This window comes from Corapipo altera, unplaced genomic scaffold (assembly GCF_003945725.1).
Source record: "Corapipo altera isolate COAL_440 unplaced genomic scaffold, ASM394572v1 63, whole genome shotgun sequence".
Taxonomy (NCBI): Eukaryota; Metazoa; Chordata; class Aves; order Passeriformes; family Pipridae; genus Corapipo; species Corapipo altera.
Window position 1 is genome coordinate 855532 of NW_020884928.1, and position 22676 is coordinate 878207.

Genomic DNA, 22676 nt, shown 5'->3' on the forward strand with positions numbered 1-22676 from the left:
CAGGACTTATTGTATAATGAAATTTAAAACTAATGAGCCATATCCTAATAGCCATGAGTCAAGTCAGAATGTGCATTAGTAGATCATTTGCAATTCTCTAGAGACAGAAAGAACAAAGCTAAACGTATCCAGTAGCTTATTTAGCACACAACTTGTTCTGTGTACTGATCACACTACAGCAGAACTGAAACGAGTTCACAATCTCTGGCTCTCAAACCTCTGTGAAATTCTGTCAGCAGACAAGTTACTCCCGGGGCAGCCAAATATGTCTTGTGATTATTTGCTTTGACCTGTTGTGTAATATGGATCTGACTTGTCTGAATTGGTCCTCTTTCTATCAAATCACATTTTTTCATGAAATCATCTAACATGTCCAGACAGGGAAATCTTTACTATTCTGTTATGTACCTTTATCCCTTCTTCTAACATGTCCAACTTCTGCTTAGAATTGCTGGATCACTCTTTCACTGCTAGATGGAAGTTATATTTTTTTTCTCTAAAGATGGTTTGTCTAGGCTAATTCTTTCACTAAACTAAGTAAATTCTGTTTGTTGAGACTCTCATGCCAGTGCTTTTTTTTAATCCTTTTATTGCTCTCATGGCCTTTTCTGTCCAACTTCCCAGCACTACTGAAAATTATGACTCCTGGAATTGGGCATAGCATTCTTTCAAAAGGTTACACCAGAGTCAAGTACAGTCAACAATATTACTTCCCTGACAGTATTCCCATTTCTAAACCTCAGGATCTCACCAGCCCTTTTGGCTGCAAGGCATGCTAAAAATTCATGTTCAGTTGAGAACGCACATTGTCTCCACACACCGTTCAAAGTCAGCATTTCCTACCACAAATTGTTCTACTTGCTAAGTATGTTCTCAAACCCCCATGCTAGTAGAAACTCCGGTTTATTTAGGCCACAGGGAAATGCAAGTTGCTTACAGCTCCCAACCAAGCAATTCATCTTACTCTCTTTAAGCAGTTCCTTTAGTATTTAAGTTTTGTGGCATCTGTAGATTTTTTTACTTTTACTTTATTTCCTCCTATGTTCTTAACAAACTCATGGTCAAGAGCCAAATCCTGTGTGAACTCACATAACAAATCTGTTCGATCTTTCCAGTTTGACTCAATTATTGTCATGATGAATTTTACATTTTTGGGTGACACCCTGCATGTTTCCCAGTTCTGATAAGCATGCTGAGTACATTTACTCCTGTGGAAAAACACAGTAACATTTAAATCCTCCTTAAGCTGCTAATATATGTTCAGAATCAACTGGTCATTCACTTTAATTCACTGACATTAACTACTCATCACTGTTTCAACTATTCAAGTGATTTTTAAGCCCATGATCCTGAAATAATATTCCAAGTGAATGAAGGTTGGTCCACAATTGTTAAGACAACCAGCTCATGTCTCTACTGAACTAAGTGTGAATAAGAAAGATTAAACAGTCAGAGATTTTCTTTTCCATACTAATTCCTCAAAATACAGTAGGCTTCCCATGCAGCACCAGGCAAGTCTGTGTGCAACATAAACAGAGTGCTCAGACTTTTGCTATTTTGGATCTGGGATTCTTTTCTATACGTACTTTCCTTCCAGAATGATGCAAATTATCTCACTAACCATCTCAGTCTCAGCAAAGTGAATTACAAGATTATCGGTTACTATACATCTAGCTTTCAGGGAAACACAGGATGGAACACATCTTTCAAGAGTTAAGAATATCAAATTCTAAAACCCACTTCTTTTAGTGGATTTTCTTTATATCAGATTGATAAGGATTTACAAACATATTTACAAAGAAAGTGCTACAGCATGGATCCTCCAGTTTTATTTGGAAAAAAATATGGTGGATACAAATGAGTAATGCATATTTCAGGAATGCCAAACATGATATACTTAATAGCATTGTGTGTTCTTGATGTCCTTGAAGAGTGAAGTTGACAGCACGAAAAACAAGAATCTTCCCTGTAGAGTTCCACCAGCTAAAATATTCCATTGCCTCAAAAACATAAATAGTAATTATTTTTGAATTGTAAGATACTGAGAAAACAGAATTATCTTCTCAAGTTGTCCCTATGTGCTCTATTCACCCTTTACCTCACATCACTCTTTGTCACCCTGAGAAGGGCTGTAACTAAAGGCAAGTAATGAGCAGCTGGTACATGTATAAGCAAAACAGTATTTTACACATAAACATTCCTGTAATAAAAAGTGTAAGTACAGACATTACGTTTGTCCTTACATTTGTTACATTCATCCTTAAGGTTTTTCATGTAGTAGCAAGTGTTCAGCAAACATTTATCTATACAGACAAATAACAGCTTAACTAAAGCTATGCTTTTACTCCAGGTCAACAAAGCTAATGCAAAGGTGTATCTAGTGGCAATGTGTATCTGTGCACACTCACACTCTCTGTCAACCCGGCTTTTATTGACTGAGACTGAAAGATCCTATCGCTAGACAAACAGGAGCAAACTGTGTATTCAGCAAGCCTAAATGGCTTAAGGAATCCTCCTAATCAGCACCATATAGATTTGCCCTTGTGTATCATTGGCACACCATTTTTGCCTTAAGAAGTTAATAGAAAATACTGTATGACAGCATCCAGTGAGCACAATGTCTGCACACAGAACACACAAGGCAAAAAGAGGTCACTTGTGTCCACTCTTTAATGCCTTTTGAATATTTCATAATACTGACAGTGGGGGAGAAAAAAAGACAGTAACAGCAGCACAATGTTTGTCAAATCACAGTATATTGTTAACACTAAGAAAATCCAGGCTGGGAAGACAGGAGGGTTGCTTCCCTCTCTATCCTATGTCCCCACAGCCAGCTATACTGAGTACACTGGAAATTTTTTCTCTTCTATTTCCCCAGGCCCAGCAGAACAAGGCAAGCCAGGAGATTGTACATCACAGCTGCCAGAACACAGCATCAGCACCAGGTCACAAATGCTGTGCATATCCAGGATCACAACACTACTGCAGCATTTTAGAGTGCCCATTACGAGGATCCACAAGCAGATGTAGCGCACAAAAATAGTTCACTGAAATTAATTATTTTTTGAAAATGAGCAAATACTGTAATGTAAAAGCGTTCAGACATTCTGAGAAATGTATTAATACCTTATGTGCTCTTTAACCACTGCCTTTAAAGACCTTAAGTCCACATTGAAAACCCTTAACTAGGTACAACTGCTCATTTTTTTATTTATTCAATTTGTATCAACTGCTATAATGGCTCATGCAATAGGAAAACAGTAACTGGAAGTTTTACTAATACTTTCTACTTCAAGCTTGAGTTACTGCCATAAACTTCGAAATACTGATTGAGTCATGCCAAAATAATTCCCCTGCTAGTTTAGTTCTGACTGGTTTATCTAACAGTGAGTTATCTCAGGGTAGGATATTGGCTTCTAGTCTAATCTCAGAACCTCAGCTTTCTCTTTCAGGTACTTTCTGTGAAAACAAGCTCTTCTTTGAAGACATTTTTTAAAGTATTGTAACTGTATGACAAATTGACCCATGATGTCAAATGGCATTAAGCCCCATGGAACCACTGCAGGATCTCCACTGAGTTCTGAAGCTGAAACAATTCCTGTTCCAGTAACTCAGTCCAGGCAGTTGACTTTATTTGGGTTTGGATTTGTTTGGGTTTTTTAAGATTTAGAATTCTGATCTTGTACTGAGCACATCCAGAGAAAGCATTAATTTTTTTTCCACTTGGAACTACTGTAAGAATCAGACTGAAACATAGAGAAATACAAGGTGGATGTGCCTTATCACCGACACAAGCAATGTTTCTTTTTTGGCAATATGCTTATGCAATTCTTTCTTACGGAACTTGGATTTTTTTTAAAAAATTACATATTTATGGTCTTTCCCATGTTGTGTCTGGAAAATGACAATTCCCCTGTCACATGAGGAAACTGAATGAGTCAGGTCTTTTCAACCTGGTGGAGGTTCAGGGGGCTTTCCAGTACTTCAGTGGTGGCTAGAAAGAGGACAGAGGCTCTCTCTTCACAAGGAGACACATGGAGACAAAGGGGAAGTTGCACCAGGAGAAGGTTCCTCTTGATATAAGAAAAAAATTTTTCCCAGTGAGGACACTCAATCAGTGGAACAACCTCCACAGGGATGTGGAAGAGCCCCATCGCCCAGATGCCTGGGCAGGGTGCTAGATAATCTCATCTAGGCTCCCTTTCCCACAAAAGGTTGGACTGGGTGATATTTTGAGGTCCCTTCCAACTTGGGATGCTCACGATTCTGTGAAAACAAAAACTTATTTTTCAAAGTTACTGCAGAAATAGTGAATGAGGATTGAGCAGAGAAAAGAAGTACAAAAGTTCTAAAAAGGTATCCAAGAATGGCATTACTTAGAAAGCTATTGTGTTACACCTACGTTATCAGCTACATTTAAATATACTGTATAATGCAGCCACTGTGGCAAAGTGCTTGGGTCTTTTACCTTAGGCTGGAAGAAATTCTTTAAACGACAATTCTTTAAAATAGTTTACTAGGTGGTGTCTTCTTCACCTCTTATGTGGCAAGAAGGCACACGGAGGAAGCTGTCAGATATGATAACAGTTCAAAGTCCCAAGTGAATCTTGACATATAGCAAATGTTGCCTATCAAAGAGGCAAAAAATGTTAACAATTACCAGATTATTTGAATCTTGGTGGGAAAGTTGACCTCCCATCTGATGACGGGCAGCTCTTTACCTGTAACTGGGTGCCACTCAAAACTGGCCAATACATCATTTTGCCATATATCTTAGTGTGAAATGTAGTTTATTTTATGTCATTGCCAAATATATCCCCAGGTACCAGAATACATTTCTCCATAACCACATGATCTCCTAGTACAACCTACTCTATCTTTTTTCTTCAGAAAAAAACAATAAAGAGCCTGTCATTAGCAAAACCACACAGATCTATTTTAGGTTACATAATGAATACCTCTGATGCTATCACACTGGAATTCATCCTTCACTTTCCTTGATGAGATGCCAAGCAATTTGGGAAGCTTCTTTCTTACACTAATTCATGCAAAGCAAGAACCGAATAGAACATCAAGGGCGTTAGCTTAAGAAAATAGGAAAATAGAAGTAATTAGAACAAGAAAGCTCTATGACGTCAAAGATAAAACTTATAATGCAAAAAAATAAACATAAATAAGAGGCAAGGTCTGGCTGTTATTTAAGAAGACCGCTGGTACTACTAGCAGATTCTTCTATGGGATTAAAAAAGAATTCTAAAGTTGAAAGTTCAAACAGAAAACACACAGGAGAGAGACCACAACACACTGGAGGAAGAGTCACATCTCAAATATATTAAAAATATTGAATCAAGTATTCTATTTGACACAGGAAAATATCTGGGAGAAAAAAGTGTGAAAAACAAAAAGACCAGATTTTTTTACATAAACACTGGCCTCATGATACATAATAAAACAAAATACAAAAAGATATCACAAAATTCAATGGTTCTTCAATGGTTCAGGGATTAACAATACAAGTACACTTCAATCTTCCTAGTGAAATCCATTCTCATTAGTAACATATGAACATTATTATAGTATCTTATTATGTTTCAGTGCCCTAAGTGAAATGAGTTAAAGTTTAATTAATCACCCAGAGACCAAAGGATCACATCATTGTTGCAACAAAATCAGAGCTATTAGTTTCAGAAAGGTCAGACTTCATTATCTGCATCCTTCCATGGAGAACACTTCAGGCTTCTGAAGGAGACAGCACTGCCAAGGAAAGCCAGTAGTGCCGGCATTTCTGTGTCTGACATTCAAAAAGGTATTCCAGTCTTTTACACTCTCAAGTCACAGCCTTTCACCACCACTAGAAATCTCACACATGTTACTTACAAATACTGTTAAAAGCTTGACAACTGAGTATAAAACTGTGGATGTTGTGCTGTGGACTGGACACAGCCCAGGTGAATGATGGCTTTAGTAAAACATGCAGCTTGTGAAGAAGGTATTGCAATTGACACTGGGGTCACTGGATCAGTTGCTCAAAAAACTTTCATGAAATGATTTTGAATTAAGGTTTCTATATGGTGCATCAGCACACTCATATCAGCAGCACAGACCTGGTGATCCCCATTCCCTGTCTTTTTCAGGGTCTCTAATAGGCCCCAGTGGATTGGAGGCAGAGCGCTGTAAGAACTCAGCAAGTGAAGCTGACTTAATGGATTCTGGTTTATTTCTGCAATCCTCAAGGCCCTCAAGATAGCAGGTGCAAACTTAGAATAATGAGCTGTAGACGAAATAATAATCGGGCAAGTTCTATCCTGCAATCGATCTGCAACTACTTTAGCAACAGCTGTGTGCGTATCCAAAATATATCCTGTAGTACTGTACACAGAGTGAATGGCAGCTAGACAGTCCTCCTCAGAGCACCAGCCAGCCACTAAGTCCTGCTGAAGTTTTTCAAGTAGATCTTTCCGTAGCTGGAAGTGGCCCTGATTTTCCAGCTGGTTAAATAACTGTGTTACCAGTTGTCCATCTTCATTAGCAATCAGGTGCAAGTATCGCTCAAGATTGGAGGACTTCAAAATATCTACTGCTGATGAAAAAGTAGGAATTAATTTTCTTCCCCTCAAATCATAAACACCTGTTCTTATGAAGTCAGTCAAAACATTGTTTTCATTGGAAGCACAAATACATTTTCTGATAGGAATTCCCATCATTTTAGCATAGAAAGCCGCTAATATGTTGCCAAAGTTTCCTGTAGGAATGCAAATATCCACAGGGCTTCCAAAAGGAATAATACCTTGATGAACAAGATCAAGGTACGCAGAAGCATGATAAACTACCTGAGGAAGCAGTCGTGCCCAGTTTATGGAGTTTGCTGCAGCTAAAGCAGTTCCATATTCTACTGTAAGAAAGCCAGTAAAATCAGAATTAGTAAAGATTTGCTTTATAGCTGTCTGGCAAAAATCAAAATCAGATTTGACACCCACTGACCACGCATTTCCTTTCTGACAGCCAATCATCTGGGATTTTTGAATTGGGCTTACTCCATCCTCAGGAAAAAAATTCATCACAGCAATTCTCTGTTTGTCAGTGTCATGGAGACGACTAAAGCCATCTAGGACAGCACTCCCTGTGTCCCCAGAAGTAGCTACCAGAATCAAGTAATTGCAGCTTCTGGGAATGCAGGAGGCAAATAAATGTGGCATCAACTGTAATGCAAAATCTTTAAATGATGCTGTTGGTCCATGAAATAACTCCAGAAGAAACTGATTGCCTGCCAAATGCCTTACTGGGGCAACTTTAGAACAACTAAAGTTTTCTCCATAAGCAGTTCCAATAATTTCTGCCAGCTTAGAAGCAGGAATATCAGCAGGATGTATGCATCTTTCTAGTATGACCTCAGCTCTTTCAATGTAAGTTGCTTCTATCAGACCTTGCCATTCTCCAGCAGTGAATCTTGGAAGTCGTCTCTCAGGAACAAAGAGTCCTCCATCAGGGGCTAAGCCCTGAATAACAATATCACTGAAATACTTATGAGAGTCTTTTTCCATACTCCTTCCAGACCTACTAGACCGAGTTGAAATGAAAGTTTCCAGTTCTGAGTCTTGGTATCTCTTCACAGCATCAAGTACCTTTTCTGCTATAACCTCTGCTGCAACATCCTCTCCACAAAAAACACGGATGTCGTACCACCTTTTGTAAAATGGCTTCCTAAACTGAAGTATGTCCTTGAGAGAATTCCCAGCAGACAGGCCCACGATGCGATCCACTGCCATTGATTTCAGCCTGCTCATAATGACTGTTGTGGGCACATCCAGATACACAACTATTCCATTTTTCTTCACGTGCTGCATGCCAGCAGCATGCATTGGATTGGACCCACTAAGGGAAATGACACTTCCAGATGCTGAAAAATTCAACAGGGCTTTTCCTTCCTCCTCTAGAAATTCCTCATAACCAACGTCCTGCAGTTTTTCTGACACACTCATATTCCAGGATGTTTCAAGGACATCATCATCTATGTCTATGACAGGGCAATCTAGTTTCTGGCCTACTATTCTCCCAATCGTTGTTTTCCCAGCACCTGGAGGTCCCATCAAGATAATATTTTTGTTTCCAAGAAGAGAATGGCTTGAGAACCATGACTTCCATATCTGTGCAAATGCAACAGGTCTTGAAAGCATCAGTTTTAAACACATGCTAGAAAGACTGTTTTGGGTTATTAGTCTCAAAGGCCGATATTGAAAAATGTGAAACATCTTCTGGTGAGTTACTGTGGGGGTTTTTCCAAGGCAACTTGACAATCCACTTAACTGCTTCAGAAAGAGAAAAAAAAAACAGACAAAAAACCAGTAACCAGTCCTTCAGCAAACATCTAGGAAAAAACCCTAAAGGACATAAAATTCAGAACAAAACTTCAAACATAAATCCAGCTATGACTTCATCCGTGCCAGGGAGGTATTTCTCAGAGAAAGACTCATTCCGATCTCCTGCATAGTTCCAGCTCATTTCCACTGACAAATTCAACTGTTTGCAAATAATATTGTTCACAGAAATTCAAAACCAATTAGTTTTTCCTCTATTAGACTTGCTTTTAACTACACATTTACAAATCACAATTAACTTGATTACCTTCTTGTAATCAAAATGTTAACAAAATATACATTTGTCCCACCTCCCAAGTTAACTTTGATTTTTTTATACTTCCTTTCTGAAAAAAAACAAATGCAAGACCCACTTAAATACACAGATAACTCACAGTGCTGTGCAACAGCAAGGCTGAATGAGTTGCATCCAAATCTCTTCTGAAGGGATGCCAAACTGAGCAAGGGATTTGTGAAGAACTCCTATACTGGAATTGTATTGAGTGTAATTTGAGGGGGGAGAGAAAAGGGGGGGGAAGAGAGAGAACACATCATGAAGACACTCTACCTTCCAAAAAAAGTCACTAAGAAAGATGGATTTCCAAAAAAGATTAAGCAAGAAACTCCTGACATTGTGCTTTTTTTGCTTAGAGAAACAAACACCAGTATCAGCACTAATTGCAGCACATGATGTTTAGGGAGGTCAAAGGGGGAAAGACTCTCAAAATCTCCCTAAAACTGAGGAGGGGGTGGGAAGAGCATTTGCTCAATTCTGTGCAAAAGATGAGCTTGCAAACAGTACATCTGTGTCTGCATCCAGTGCTGTGACCTGGTGGACATGCTGTAATTACAAGACATAGAGCGAAGATGGGCATATCACACTGTATGTACTTTTTTTTCCTCAATCCTTAGTAAGTCATCCTGTGTAAATACAAGTTTTTTGTAACGGTCATTAAAAAGGAAAAACAAACTGCAAAGTGTAATATCCAGTATCAATATAAAGCTGCAGTGCAATAGTAATGCACTCTAGCGCATTATGTATGTCTATATTCACAATAGGGACAGAAAGAGATCTTCGTATTAAGCTTGCAGATGTAAAAGAGTTACATTTGGGATTAAAAACCCCCAAGAATGTAGTATTTTAGTGACTTTATTTCTTGAACTTAAGAATCACTTCAAGCATTATGTGTGAACTGAGGGAGGGCAAACCACACCAAGCACAGTGTCCTGCCTGCCATGTCCAGCTTCACTAAAGATTCACTTGCAGTTGCAGTCACTTGGTTTGCACTACCCAGCTGCTAAGTGTAACATCTGGGCTGCTCTACGAATTTAGACCATAGGTATTGTTTGAAATCAGCTTAGTTAATCCTGTGAAATCTTGCAGGGAATTCTTTATCCAGCTACTCATTTCAGCCTACTGCAGTGTAGCCCATCTTGCACCCCCGCACATAAAGCACATGTACACAGATGCCCGCAGCCATTGAATGCCACCTGTTTCTTTGAGATAATGTTTTGTTCCAGTGGCAAAACTTTTCTGCAAAACCAGCTAAAATTAGCCATCCAACTTTAGATATGAACCCCCACGCTAGAAGGGTGTGGTTTTGTAGCAGCAGAGCTCACATTCAAACCTCCAGTGAAATTTTATGCTTTGGCAATACACCTCCACCCTTCACCTGGACGTGGGCAGCACCTACACATCATCAGCAACGACCCCACCATTCTGTCACCCACTGCCGGCGACAGTCCTAGTGAAAACCGGGCCGTGTTACTGGGACAGACACCAGATGATGCCCCGGACCAAGATCCTGCAGCAGCTCCCGCCTCAGCAGCTCGACGCGCCCTGAAGGAGCCGAAGCGTGGATGGGCGGAGGGAGGGGACCGGGGGGCCGCACCCACCCACGCACCCACCCACGCACCCACCCGGCCACGGTAGCCCCGGGCTCCCATCTCCCCCCGGGAGTGGCGGCGGCACCCCTGTCCTGTCCTGTCCTGCCCTGTCCTGCCCTGTCCCGGCCCGTCCCATCCCGTCCCTCCCTGTCCCGGCCCGGATCAACCCCCTGCTCCCTGAGCGCAGCGCGCGCACGTACCGGCGGGGGCGGGGACCGCTGCCACAGGTGCCGCGCGCGCCCCAACGGCGCACGCGCAGCCGAACAGCCCGGCCCCCTCTGACTTCACCGCCGTCCAGTGCGCATGCGCCGCCGACAGGTAACGGCAGCGGCTCCGCCCCGTCATGGCGCCGTTACCCGGCAACGGTTTCCCTGGTAACGGACAACAGGAGCCAGCCCGGCCCCGCCCGCAACCTCTGAGAGCCCAGAGCTCCGCAGAGAGGCGGGAGCCCCGTGTCCCAGTCCCTCAGCGAGACGGGCGCCCCTCGGGGAGGCGGGCGCTTCCCCGCGCCTGGGGTCTCGCGGCGGGAGGATGGCGACGCAGAGCGCCCAGGAGGGTGCCTGTGACCCCCCGCCCCGGGCGGAGAAGCCCGTCAAACCCTCCAGGTACGTGGTTGTGTCAGAGCCACTTGCAGGCAGGGAGGCTGTTTCTGTCAAGGCGATGCATCTAAAGAGGTATTAAAAAAGACCCCAAACAGACTAGTTTTTGAATAGTTATTGCTCCTCCTAAGGCATCACTAGCTAACATCAGAAGGACGTTGAGGTGCTGGAGCGTGTCCAGAGAAGGGCAGTGAAGCTGGCGAAGGGTCTGGAGCACAAGTCCTATGAGGAGCAGCTGAGGGAGCTGGGGGTGTTTATCGTGGAGAAAAGGAGGCTCAGGGCGGACTTTATCACTCTCCACAACTGCCTGAAAGGAGGGTGTAGCCAGGTGGAGGTCGGCCTCTTCTCCCGAATCATGGGTAACAAGTGACAGGATGAGAGGGCATAGGCTTAAGCTGCACCAAGGGAGGTTTAGGTTGAACATTAGGAAGAAATTTTTTGGTGATTAGACATTGGAATGGACTGCCCAGGGAGGTGATGGAGTCACCATCCCTACAGGTGTTTAAGGAAAGGCTGGATGTGGCACTTAGTGCCATGGCCTAGTTGACATGGTGGTGTTCAGTCACAGGTTGGACTCAATAATCCCTGAGGTCTTTTCCAACACAGTTGATTCTATGGTTCTCTGATCTGAGGGTTTACATCCTGCTCCATGAGCTGATGATTCCGTTTAGTGTCTTCAGTGTCATCTTGTTCACTGATAATTTACAAAGCACTCTTTATGCACAGAGGAATCACGTGATGTCTTTGGTATTTGCACTTACAACAACTTCTCGGTAATTAGCTGAAAAGTTGGCCTTTTTAATTTATTTTTCTCAGTGCCCCACTTCCATACTTTGTGTGTGTCAGGTTGACACTGTTCTTCCTCTGACATTGTTTCTTTTGCTTCTCTTTCTCACCTCTTACCTTAAAAATACAGAAAAGGCCTTTCGCCAATAGTTAAGCAAATATGTTAGGTTTTTTTGAAGTCCCTATTAACGTAAGAGAAAACTGTTACACCTTAGTAACTGTTACACCGTAGTTATCTGTTGTGCCAGGCACACACCCAAGCCACTCCTGTCACTCCCCTCCGCAACTGGAATAGGGGAGTGAAAATATAATGAAGGGTTCATGAGTTGAGATAAGGACCAGGAGAGATCACTCAGCAAATACTGTCAAGGGCAAAACAGACACAAATTCAGCATAGTAATTGAATTTCTTACTGACAAAATCGGAGCAGGATATTTTTCTTTTTCAATATGTTATCACCATTCCTGATTAGCCCAGCCTTGGTGGGTCTGTCCTGGAGCTGGCTGGCATCAGCTCTGCCAGACATGGAAGAAACTTCTAGTAGGTTCTCACAGAAGCTACCTCTGTATCCTGCCTGCTATCAAAACCTCACCACACAAACCCAGTACATACACTGAGCACCTTTAGTAAAAGGTTAATGTAGGTCATAACTCAACAGCTTTAAAATGAGTAGAAGTATCAGTGATACTCATTAGAACAAAGATAGTTATCACTTTTCAGGTAAAAGGATTTAGACTTGTGAGATTCCTAGTTCTTAATCTTCTCTATGTAGAAATAGATTTGTTTGCTTGTTTGCTTCCATTGTGGATGGACATACTTTTGGAGGTAGATACTTTTGACAGACAGAGGAGGTGAAAGCAAAGCACACACACTAAATCCATTCTTGTCCTAAATACCATTTGGGGATTTGAATACTCTATGACCATCAGATTCAGTTTAGGCAAAGGAGATCCTTGGTTTGGATATAATCTGACTGAATCCCCTTCTGATCTCATTAACTTTTGTTGTCACCCCACTTCCTGCTTTGGTTTACAATGTGACAAATATCCAGCTGGTAACAACAGTGTCAAACCTTGTTAAGAGCATAATTTGAGCAGTTTAAACTAATGCATACAAAATCTAGTGCTTTGTCGGGTTTTTGTTGCTTTCTTTTCCCAAATGAAATCTTATATATTTCACTCTCAACTGATGAGTTACTGCTCATGAAATCACAGCAAGCATTCTCATTTTCCCCAATTTTGGTGTCTCAAGGTTACATTTAAGGAAAATGTATAGACTTCTTCTGTCTTCTTATAGATGTATTGTCATTTTTCTCCTTGCCAAATGATGAAGGATTAGATTCTGAAGTCTCCCATAACCATATTTTCTTCCCTGCAAGCCCCTCTGACCCTATGATATTGGCAGGTGACATATTTAGCTACTTGCTTGGCCTGAAAAGTCACTTAAAAGAAACAACTGCCACATCACTTTGTCCAAAATAATGCCTATAGCTGTCTACAAAGTTATCTTTACCTTATGGCAGTATGTAATAAACTCAGTGTCTTCTCATTCATTTTCTCATTCCAAGTCTCTGTGAACCTCACTAGGTCAAACTCCTCATAAAGTCAGTCCCTTTTTCTCCTGTATGCCTACAATGCCACTCCTAGCAAATGGTGAGGAATGTAATTATTTATCAGTTTGATGGGTTTGTGCCTGTCTGTAGCTGTTAGCTGTGAATTTAACAGAAAAAACTAAGTAAAACCCCATTCCTTATTTAGAGGTATTTATGAAATTATGTGTACTCTTATGTACATAATCCTCTTTCTGATTTTGGAGACCAAATCTCCAAAACACAGAACAACTCCACATTTTTAATCAGGTCCTCTAACATGTCCTAATGTTATGATCATAAGTACAAATACATGCATCGGGCATTCGCAGCTCACACACAAGAGCTTTCATCAGTGTTGCTACTATGATACATGTTCACTAGCCCAGTGTTTCATGGCTTCTTTCTTCTTGTTTTAGTATTTCCATAAAATAGGTTGCACTATATGTAATATATAGAAATATAACTATATATATAAATATAATAATGTATCGTACAACAATATAACATAATTATATAAAATATATACATATTATATATGTTATATGTAAAATATACGGGGGCAGTGTTTCCTTACCTGAAAATGTGGTATAGTTTTTTTTTCATAAACATGTTTTTTTCTGTAAAGGAAGAGCTGATTTTCATCAGCTTTTGTCTACCATAAATTATTATGACATGTTTCCTAAAGATGGACTGATTTTAGAAGGTACAGTGAGGTAGCCTTCGCTTCAGGAGCAAGGAGTTCTGCTCCCTCAGGCAAACATCTGTGCCAGCTCAGTCCTTCAGATAGAGGCAAGATGTTGCTAATCAGCTAATGATCAGCATTTGGCTTCTTTTGCAGATTTTGATTAAAGCAGAAGTAGCAATGCCATATGCACCATTAGACCAAAACAGCAGTGTGTGCATACCATGTGCTTTTCATGTCTGATTTTCACATAAGCTGTTCCAGTGCCAAACCCATCACTGATTACAATTGTTCAGGATAGTAGTTTGGATCTGTGCAATATAAAAAATATACAGTGTGCTGTGCTGTTTTGGAGCAGTGACCCATCTGATCTAAACTCTCATAATAGTCTGTAACAGATGGTTCAACAGGAACATTGAGACAGTGATACAGTGGACAGTAATAAGAAAAAAATTTTGATCCAAGACATTCTGTCCAATTCTTAACTGTATTTGACATCTTTTCTCAAGCACAAATCACAGGCTCATAGAATCTCAGAATATGCTGAATTGGAAGGGACCCATAAAGATCATCGATTCCAGCTCCTGGCCCTGCACAGGACACCCCAAGAATCACACCATGTGCCATAATGAATTCATGCAACTACTACTCAAAACACTTTATTTCCAAAATTTAGGTTTTGTTGAGTTTCAAAATGTCTGTGTTCAGTATTTATATTTGGGAGCCATTTCCCGAAGTGTGATAATATTGACCTTGAAGACACAAAAGCAGAAGGAAGAAGCAAGCTAACTTCAGAACCAGAAAACCCATTTGTCAGTGGAGTACTGGGTTTAGCCTTAGCATGGAGGTTGTGTGAAGGATGGCCTTTATTTGGGAGAGAGTACAAAAAAAAACAGCTTAGGCTTTTGCCATGAACTACAGAAAAAATGTATATTCTTTTAAGAAGTATTTTAAATACCTTTCCTGACTCTTAACTTCTCTATGGTTATTTTTTAACCTCTAAGCTTTATAGCCAAGTTAAGAACATTTGTGAAACATGAAGCAGAGAAAAATAAATCTCAATGGAAAACTATGGGGCCAGCAAAAGTTGCGGTGCCATCTCCAAATGATTTCCTGCAGAAACATTCAAAGGAACCCAAGCTAGCACCAAGTAAGTGTAGACAGGAAATGCATGCAATGAAATGTATTTTTTAAACTAGAGAGTTAAGCCTGTGTGTCCTACAGTACGAAGTTATGGCAAGCTATTGGATTGTAAAAACAAACCTCAAGAAAGTTCTGCTTCATGGGGTCAGTATCAGGAAACCAGCTGTTGTAGGAATGAGCTCTGTCACTTGTGACATTACACTTATTTTTTGTCAAAAAAGAACATGAACTTAGACAGCTTGAATCAAATCATTATCTCTGACAATGGCCATGTATTAGAGTTATGTCTAGTGGGAAATATGGTGGGAAATATTGTCTTTCATCGCTCACTGAAAGTGAGACTACTCAGGAGACTAGTGAATTTCTGTTGGTGCCTTGGAGAAAGGATTACACTAAAATGGAGAAGTTTCTATATTCTCTGGAAGGTTTGTGAGAAGTTGTTTACAATGGCTGGGGAGCAGCAAGAGCAGGGCTCTTCCCTAAGGAGAGATGAGCCCAACATTGAGGGCAACCACAATGCAGGCTGGGCAAAGACCTCAGGAAGGGGTTGCAGTCCCACCATGCCAGAGGCAGGAAGGCAGGGCAGGGTGGTGAGGAAAGTCTGTCCTGTCAGTGGCCCCATGACCATCAGGGTAACAGGCCGGGTCCCTCCACTGATTCCACATAATTTTCAGGACTAGGACTAGGGGCAGGCATGGCTGAGACAGTTCAGCCAGGCACTGACAGCACGAGGCTGAGCTGAAATGGGATTCCTCAGCCCAAGGGTGTGGGGTGGCTGCTCCGGGTGAGACTGGATGGGGCCGTTATTACCTAAGGGCCCTGACAACGAGCATCTCTACTAGAAGTAGTTACAATTACATTTGGAAAGAGTCCTGTACTGCTGCAGTTAAGAGGAAATGAGTGACATATTATAAAGAAAACCTATCTGAAACAACACAGTATTTCCTAGGTTATAAAACTTCTGTTAGGCCAAACAAGCATAGTCATTTTCATCACAGTTCATTGAGAGTCAATTCTTTCATTGTAGATATTGTTGGGTTCTACTTTTATGTAATTCTGTACATCGTTATTTTATTTTGAAAAATGTAATAACATCACGTTGCAAAGTTCCTCATGGTTATTGCTGAGAATGTTTACATGCTCTATTCACAGGAAAAAAAGAACAGGATGGTAAGAAATTGCCTGCATTATCAGTGCCACGGAGGACATATCGCCCAGTTATTAGGATTAAAAAGAATTTTATAAATAGAAATGCACTTGCTGTTATCAGAGGGGTACCTAAAAAGCCTCGACATTTTTGTGTTGATTCAAGACAGGGAGATAAATATCTCCTTGAACCTTCAGGACTTGTACCAAAATACATTAAGAAAAAGGTAAGTTTTATTAAGTTATAGTGGAAATACTATTAGCAATGCATATTTTAGGTTCACTATTCCATTCTCCTGTTAAATGTTTATGGTTCTTTTTGAGATGTTTAGATCCACTGCTGTTTGTGGTGGATTTTAAATTCATCAAGAACAAGTCACTGACACTAGAATTGTGCCTTGCCTTTGCTCTGCATTCATTTGCTTATGGTGTCAGCCAAAAAAACTGGCAGAATGATGGTGCTAAAGCAATAGCATATGTGTGCTTTGGGAACCTGGGGAGTATCTAATGGGGAAACAAGTGGAATTCTGTGATGAATGACTGTTGGCTCTTCAGGAAAGACAGGCAGGGAAGAAGAGGGGAAGGTTGCCCTTTGACTGAAGAAGCTATTCAAATATATGGAGCTCTTCTATGGAATTGTCAGTAGGCTGGTTGAGCTCATGGGTCAGGATCAGAGGAAAGGCCAGCGAGTGTTAAAAGCGTATCTGTTATGGAACACCTAATAAGGTGAGGAACTGGATGAAATCCCTTTAAGCAACTTGAGGAAATCTTCAGATCATAGTGCAGCTTATGGAAGACTTTATGTTCCTTGATACCTGCTGAAAGGACAAGACAGTGGGATGAAAGAAATCCAGAAAGGTTCCTGTAGCATGTCAGCAACAGCTTTCTAACACAAATGGTGGATGAGCCAGCCAGTGGTTATGCTCTTCTGGTTCTGCCACTTACAAATGAGAAAAATTGGTCAGGGGTATGATAATCAGTTATAGTCTGGGTTGCACAGGCCATGTAGTAGTTCAAGGCCCCTTCCTCCTCAGGGAGGTGGTAGTGTACAGACCCTGTACTTCAAGAGAGCAAACAGCAGCCTATTCAAGGGACTGGTAAGTTGGACCCCACGTGAGACAGCTCTGGAAAGCAAAGAAGCTTGAAGAGAGCTGACATGCCTTTAAGGACAACCTCCTCCAAGCACAGGAACAGTCCATTCTGCTACTCAGAAAACAAGATATATCAAGAGTCGGGCTTATCTAAACAGGTAACTCATGACAGAGAATTATGCAAAAAGAGATAACATATGACATAGCTCCTGACATAAAAGATGCAAAAAAGGACCTGAAGTTCTTGCAGTACCTTTGCATGGCTAAATGTATATATAAACAGTGCTAATCGTGGTGCTACCCAATACTAAAAGATTTGTGAATCACTTAGCATTTAGTTGTAGTTTCATTTTACAAAAGTTAAGGCAAAATAGATGTGTTTCCCCAAGACCATCTGGGATATTCAGAAGGTATTTTTTCCTCACAGAAACAATTCTGTCACATCCAGTATGGGATAGTTTATCCTTCTTAACTAGTCCAATTTTTGTGTATGGGTGAACACTATTCACTCTCTTCTGTGGCATGCAAAATTCAACAAAAATTAGGATACAGGAAGAACTTTTCAAAGAAAGTCTCTTAAGGAATGTGTTTCCAATCGTGGAATCTGACACCATATAAAAATGTAAAATAGCTCGCTGTCATTAACAGATTTCAAAATCCTCACTCAACCATCAGTTCTTATGAATAGACGTTTTAGCTTCTGCTTTCTGTTGTCTGCCAAGGTTGTAAAAAGAAATTGAAGGGAATTGTTTATACATTTCACTCAGGCTACAAAGACAATCATGTTTGATACTTTTAAGAACACAGTGATTTAAGATTTTAGTGCTCAGCAGCACAAATTGTCATTTCAAGCTATTTTTGCAAATGTAATTTACTATGGATGACAGGTATCTCTTTGTTTCCTTCTTAAAAGCACATATAAGGAACTTCTTCCTTACCCTTATAGGATTATGGTGTTACACCAAAATATGTAACACAGAGAAATGAAGAAATTAAGAGAGAGGAGGAAGAATATGAGGCCAGTGTTGTGGAGCAGCTCAAGAAGAGAGCCTTGAAACAGCTATCTGATGAAGAAAAGACAAGTCTTCTGCAGGTGCATATTTTGATTTAGTGTAATTAGTAATATGTACAAAAGATTACATAAGGTAGTGTAAGTCCATAAAAATAATAAAAGTATACTGGAATTCTTTTAGGTGAGACAGATGAATTAGCTACTTTTTCACTAGATGGAGCTGTAGAACAGTTGTAAAAAGCTGAAAGGAGCTGATCTAGCTGCAGTTTTAATCCAGTTTTCAATTCTGTTTGATTCCTATCCCCCTTAATGACTTGGAATTTCAGTGAAACTTCAAAGTGCAAAAAATAACCTATATGGATTTAGTGAGAGTTAATCATGGAAAAACACATTTCTTTTCCCAGCACAGAATATTGCCCCTTTTATTGGCAGTTTCTATCTTGACATTGTGACCTTACTGACTAAAACATAAGGTCATGCTTTAAAATGTGGCAAAAAAAAAAAAAAGAAAACAGAATTAAGTTGCAATATAGTTGTAGAACAATGACAGAAAAATCTGTATTTTGTCAAGCTGTTTTGGATACTGTCTTTCATACGGTTTTGATTGAACAAGATTTTCTAAAGAGAAGGAATACCATGAAAGAAATAGAGTGTAAAAGAGACATTTTAAAAGTATATCCCACCCTTGAACTGGAATTTTTGCTGACCACTTTTTAGCCAAATTTCCTATGAAAATGAAACCTACATTACTGTGATATCTGTTTATCAGTCTGTCCCTTAATAACTTGCTCTTAGCATCCACCTGAAACAAATTAGTAGATGGATGGACAGCTTCAAGATGCTGAATTCCCACAAGAAAAAGAATCCAGCAGAATATCTAAAGAGAAAACAGTGTCTAACTCCCTTTCAAAGATGAACTGGTTAATTGGCAAAGTCTGAATTGACCAGCACAATGGTGTCTCTTGCTTGTACAGCAAGCAGTAGAAGCTGGGAAGGAGTATGGAAGAGAGGTGAGGGTATTGCACTAAGAATAATAAAAAACAGAACAGCAAGGGTGAAGATTTAGATATTTTTATGTTGGGAAAGGCATGGGATAAGCTCATAGTCCAACAAGTTAACTATGCAACAAAAATATGTGCAAAAAAGCATGTGAGTTCAGCTGCTCACAGTTCTGCATTTAGTTTGATTAAAATTATGCTCTATATTTTTAAAACACAGTAATGCACTAAAATATTTTTTAATTTAAAAGTTTTTAGACTGCTTTTATTAACTCAGTATTTTGTACTTTTTTTTTTCCAAAACATTTGCTCTTTCATGGGCTTACTTATACTGTTATATTGTCAGGAGGAATTAGTATCCCCAGGGTATGTGGCTTCTACCCAGTGCTCAGCTGTAGACATATGGGAATTCCTGTCTTTTAAAATAATTGACATTGCTAGTGAACACATGTGCACTATCTGGTTTGAAAGAATACGTGGCAATAGATGCCTGAGACCAAAGTCAAGCCTCGTGACCTTAAAATAACAAAGGGAAATAATTTGTGCCAACATTTTTTGAACTCTCCATTATGCTTACTTTGGTTGGGATTTTATGAGAATAAAAGAGAATATTGATAAATGCAGTACATATTTTTCACTGATCCAGCATGTATTAGAATTTTATATAGAGAGAGCTGGATATTCAGTTTGTGATCTAGCCCATAGCAATAGTGGTCAGCATATTACATTGCTGTTGGAGTCGCTGTGAAGGAGATTTTTATAGAGAGAGTCTTGATCTGCTTTTGATCTCTCCACTTTGTAGGGATAGAGCAAATTGTGATGAGTGCATGCTCTAATATTTTAAAATTCACTGGTTTTTTCAGTGATTTCCAAACTAGTTTTTACTAATGTACACAAAGAAGAATTATTTAAAAGAAGCCACGACTCACTCTTCTATGAAAGTTTTTTGTAAAGATAATACTTATTTTCATGATAATATATTTGTAAACTATACCTGATGGCTGGTAGTTTACAAGCTTTATGAAAGTACTTTACAGCCTTGGATTGCAAAGACAAGTATCATTACAAGACAGTAAATAAATATCCTTATTGCTCTATGTTTCCCATGTCGAGGTAGGGTTTTTAAATTTATGTAGATATTTTTATATGAAGATTGTTGGAATAACTTTTATGAACACTTAGGTGCTTAATATGAATATGCAAAAAGCATGAATTTCTATGCAATAAATACACTGGTTTGAATCCATAAACTATTTGCTCATATTAAGAATTATGTTTTTCTTAGTGTTGGCAGAGAGAGTTCATATTTTTCCGTTAAATCAATTCCTACAGTCGACAAAATCAGACAAGCTTTTAAACACAAGAGCCCTTGAGTTCTGAAATAGAAACAACAATCTTCAAAACTAAATCTGTATTAAGAATAAACTCTCTAAATTTAACTGCAGTATCTTCATCAATTAGCCAGTCAGTGAGAAAAACTGCTTAATAATAATAGAAGACATGAGGTTGGAAATCATAATGTGCCATACAATGAGTGTGCTGGCTGAATCCAGTTTTAATTATGGAAGAGAGTTGAAAACTTTAGTTCCCAAGAGAGTAACTTCAGTTCTTTATTTTTGAAGATACTTTGTGTTATCCTTTAAGGTGACAGAACTGAGAACCAAATACATTTTGAAGAAGTGTTTTCTCATTGACAGCTATATTGTGTTATTTACTGATTGCTGTCGCAGTTGCTTGTTAGGTGTGATTATTAAGTTCACCCATATAGTTTTCCTGAGGACATCTGATGTACTGAATAAACTCTACTAAATCCTCATGTATGGGTGGATGGGATGTGCAGATTTTGATTATACTTTTGAGGAGAGAAAGTAAGAGCAGTTGTTGCAGTAATTGTGAGGATGTAAAGACAAGATTGAAATTTTATTTTTCTACCACAGTCTGGTTCCATTCAGCGTATATTGCTGGATAAAAGTTTGTCTCTGGTGTTGAATTAACAGGTTTAGGAGTAAATTTTGGATTATAGCATTTTAATTTATTTTTAGGCAGGGTTTTATTCTCAGGGTTTTACATATGGAGGATACAGTTTACTTTATCTAGTAAGGTAATTCTTGGCACAGCAGCATTCAAAAAAGGTAGCACTGAGTGCTTACTGAAGTTACTGTTGATAGGGTCAGTGACAGCTGGGGGTTTTAGTCCAAAGGATAAATAAATTGCCTATAGGTGTTATCGTAAATGTAGATTAGAAACAGAATGCAATTCTTTAGAATTTTTTCAGAGTAGTTTACAGAAGCTAAAATATTGTGGGACCATTTTGGTGTCCATGGTCTGAGAAAAGTCTCAGTTACAGAAAATCAAGCTGGGGCTGAGATGACCTGAAACTGCTGCTGAATTTTGGCTGGAGTTCCAAATATTGAACTTTTAAGGATTTAATTAATTTTGTCCAATTAAGATGATGACACATTATTCATATACTTATCTGTTATTTTTACATTGCAGTGACACCAAATGCAATATTAATAAAAAGGTCAAGTCATTTATGTATATATTGTTCTTACTTTAAGTTTTTCTCATATATTTCCTTTTCGTGTAATGGCACCAGGGGCTGAAAAAGAACTGGGAGGAAACAAATCGTGAATTTCAGTGTCTTCCAGTACTAACAGACACCAGGTACAAGAAGATGCATAAAGCAAAGGTGGAAATGAAGTTGAAACAACTGGAGCATGACATAGAAGCACTCGAGAAGCACAAATGGGTCTACATTGCAAATGAGTAAGGACTGTTGTTCAGATATTGCCTCTTTCCTCCTTGTTTTCTATCCCTACATCTCCAAGAAGCGCCTCCCTAAATTCTCAGAGGCAACTGTTACCATCAACTATTCAGAAGCTAATATTCAACTAATATAAGTATGTAGCTTCTTTAAAAAGTTGTTACATATAGCTGTCATCTGTACAATTCACAAAATGTTTGGAAATAAAATTCTTAACTAAACTTTGAGTGTAAATCGTGAATTTGTTATTCTTTGTAATTTTTACTAGCTGCTAAGATTTCTATAAACATAATACAAAAAACATATAAAACCCTGTTTCATATGTTTGGAGCACATCTTTCCTTGCATAGCCAAAACAAAGGGAAATAATTGGCTGCTGAAAACAGCTTGGTAAATATAACTTCAGGATGGGATTGCTTCTGGACTACATATTAAAGAGCTGTTGTGCTTTACTTAAAAGCTTGAGTGATTGTATTTCTAAGCAGCTTGGCTTCTGTAAAATATTTTGTGTACTCATTTTTTGTTACCAAAACCAATTTTTAATGTGGAAGCCTATAATAACATAGACTTCACACAATACAGATACCACATGTAGCTTGCTGTGTGTTTTTACGAGTAAA

The 22676-nt window shown here is 39.4% G+C and overlaps 2 protein-coding genes across 3 annotated transcripts; one reads left to right on the forward strand and one right to left on the reverse strand.

Annotated features, from left to right (window-relative positions):
• Positions 1-6: 6 nt before the first annotated feature.
• THNSL1 (threonine synthase like 1) lies at positions 7-10623 on the reverse strand. The gene is given in 4 exon segments (XM_027658662.1): positions 7-8306; positions 8750-8842; positions 10442-10484; positions 10486-10623. Coding segments are annotated over 4 exon segments (2517 nt in total). The 5' UTR covers positions 10587-10623; the 3' UTR covers positions 7-6026.
• ENKUR (enkurin, TRPC channel interacting protein) lies at positions 10560-22283 on the forward strand. 2 transcript variants are annotated; one of them, XM_027658664.1, is made up of 5 exons: positions 10560-10682; positions 14904-15049; positions 16195-16415; positions 18226-18372; positions 21889-22283. In XM_027658664.1, exons 1-5 carry the CDS (start codon positions 10585-10587, stop codon positions 22060-22062), a joined length of 786 nt encoding a protein of 261 aa, XP_027514465.1. In that variant the 5' UTR covers positions 10560-10584; the 3' UTR covers positions 22063-22283. The 2 variants fall into 2 exon arrangements, with proteins under 2 accessions (XP_027514465.1, XP_027514464.1); XM_027658663.1 differs by having other exon boundaries at positions 10604-10846.
• The last annotated feature ends 393 nt before the right edge of the window (positions 22284-22676 follow it).

Coding starts and splice junctions, on each gene's coding strand:
- ENKUR (XM_027658664.1), top strand. CDS start 10,585: ATGGCGCCGTTACCCGGCAACGGTTTCCCTGGTAACGGACAACAGGAG. Junction 10,683..14,903: donor GCCCAGAGCTCCGCAGAGAG/GCGGGAGCCCCG, acceptor TTAACCTCTAAG/CTTTATAGCCAAGTTAAGAA. Junction 15,050..16,194: donor GGAACCCAAGCTAGCACCAA/GTAAGTGTAGAC, acceptor CTCTATTCACAG/GAAAAAAAGAACAGGATGGT.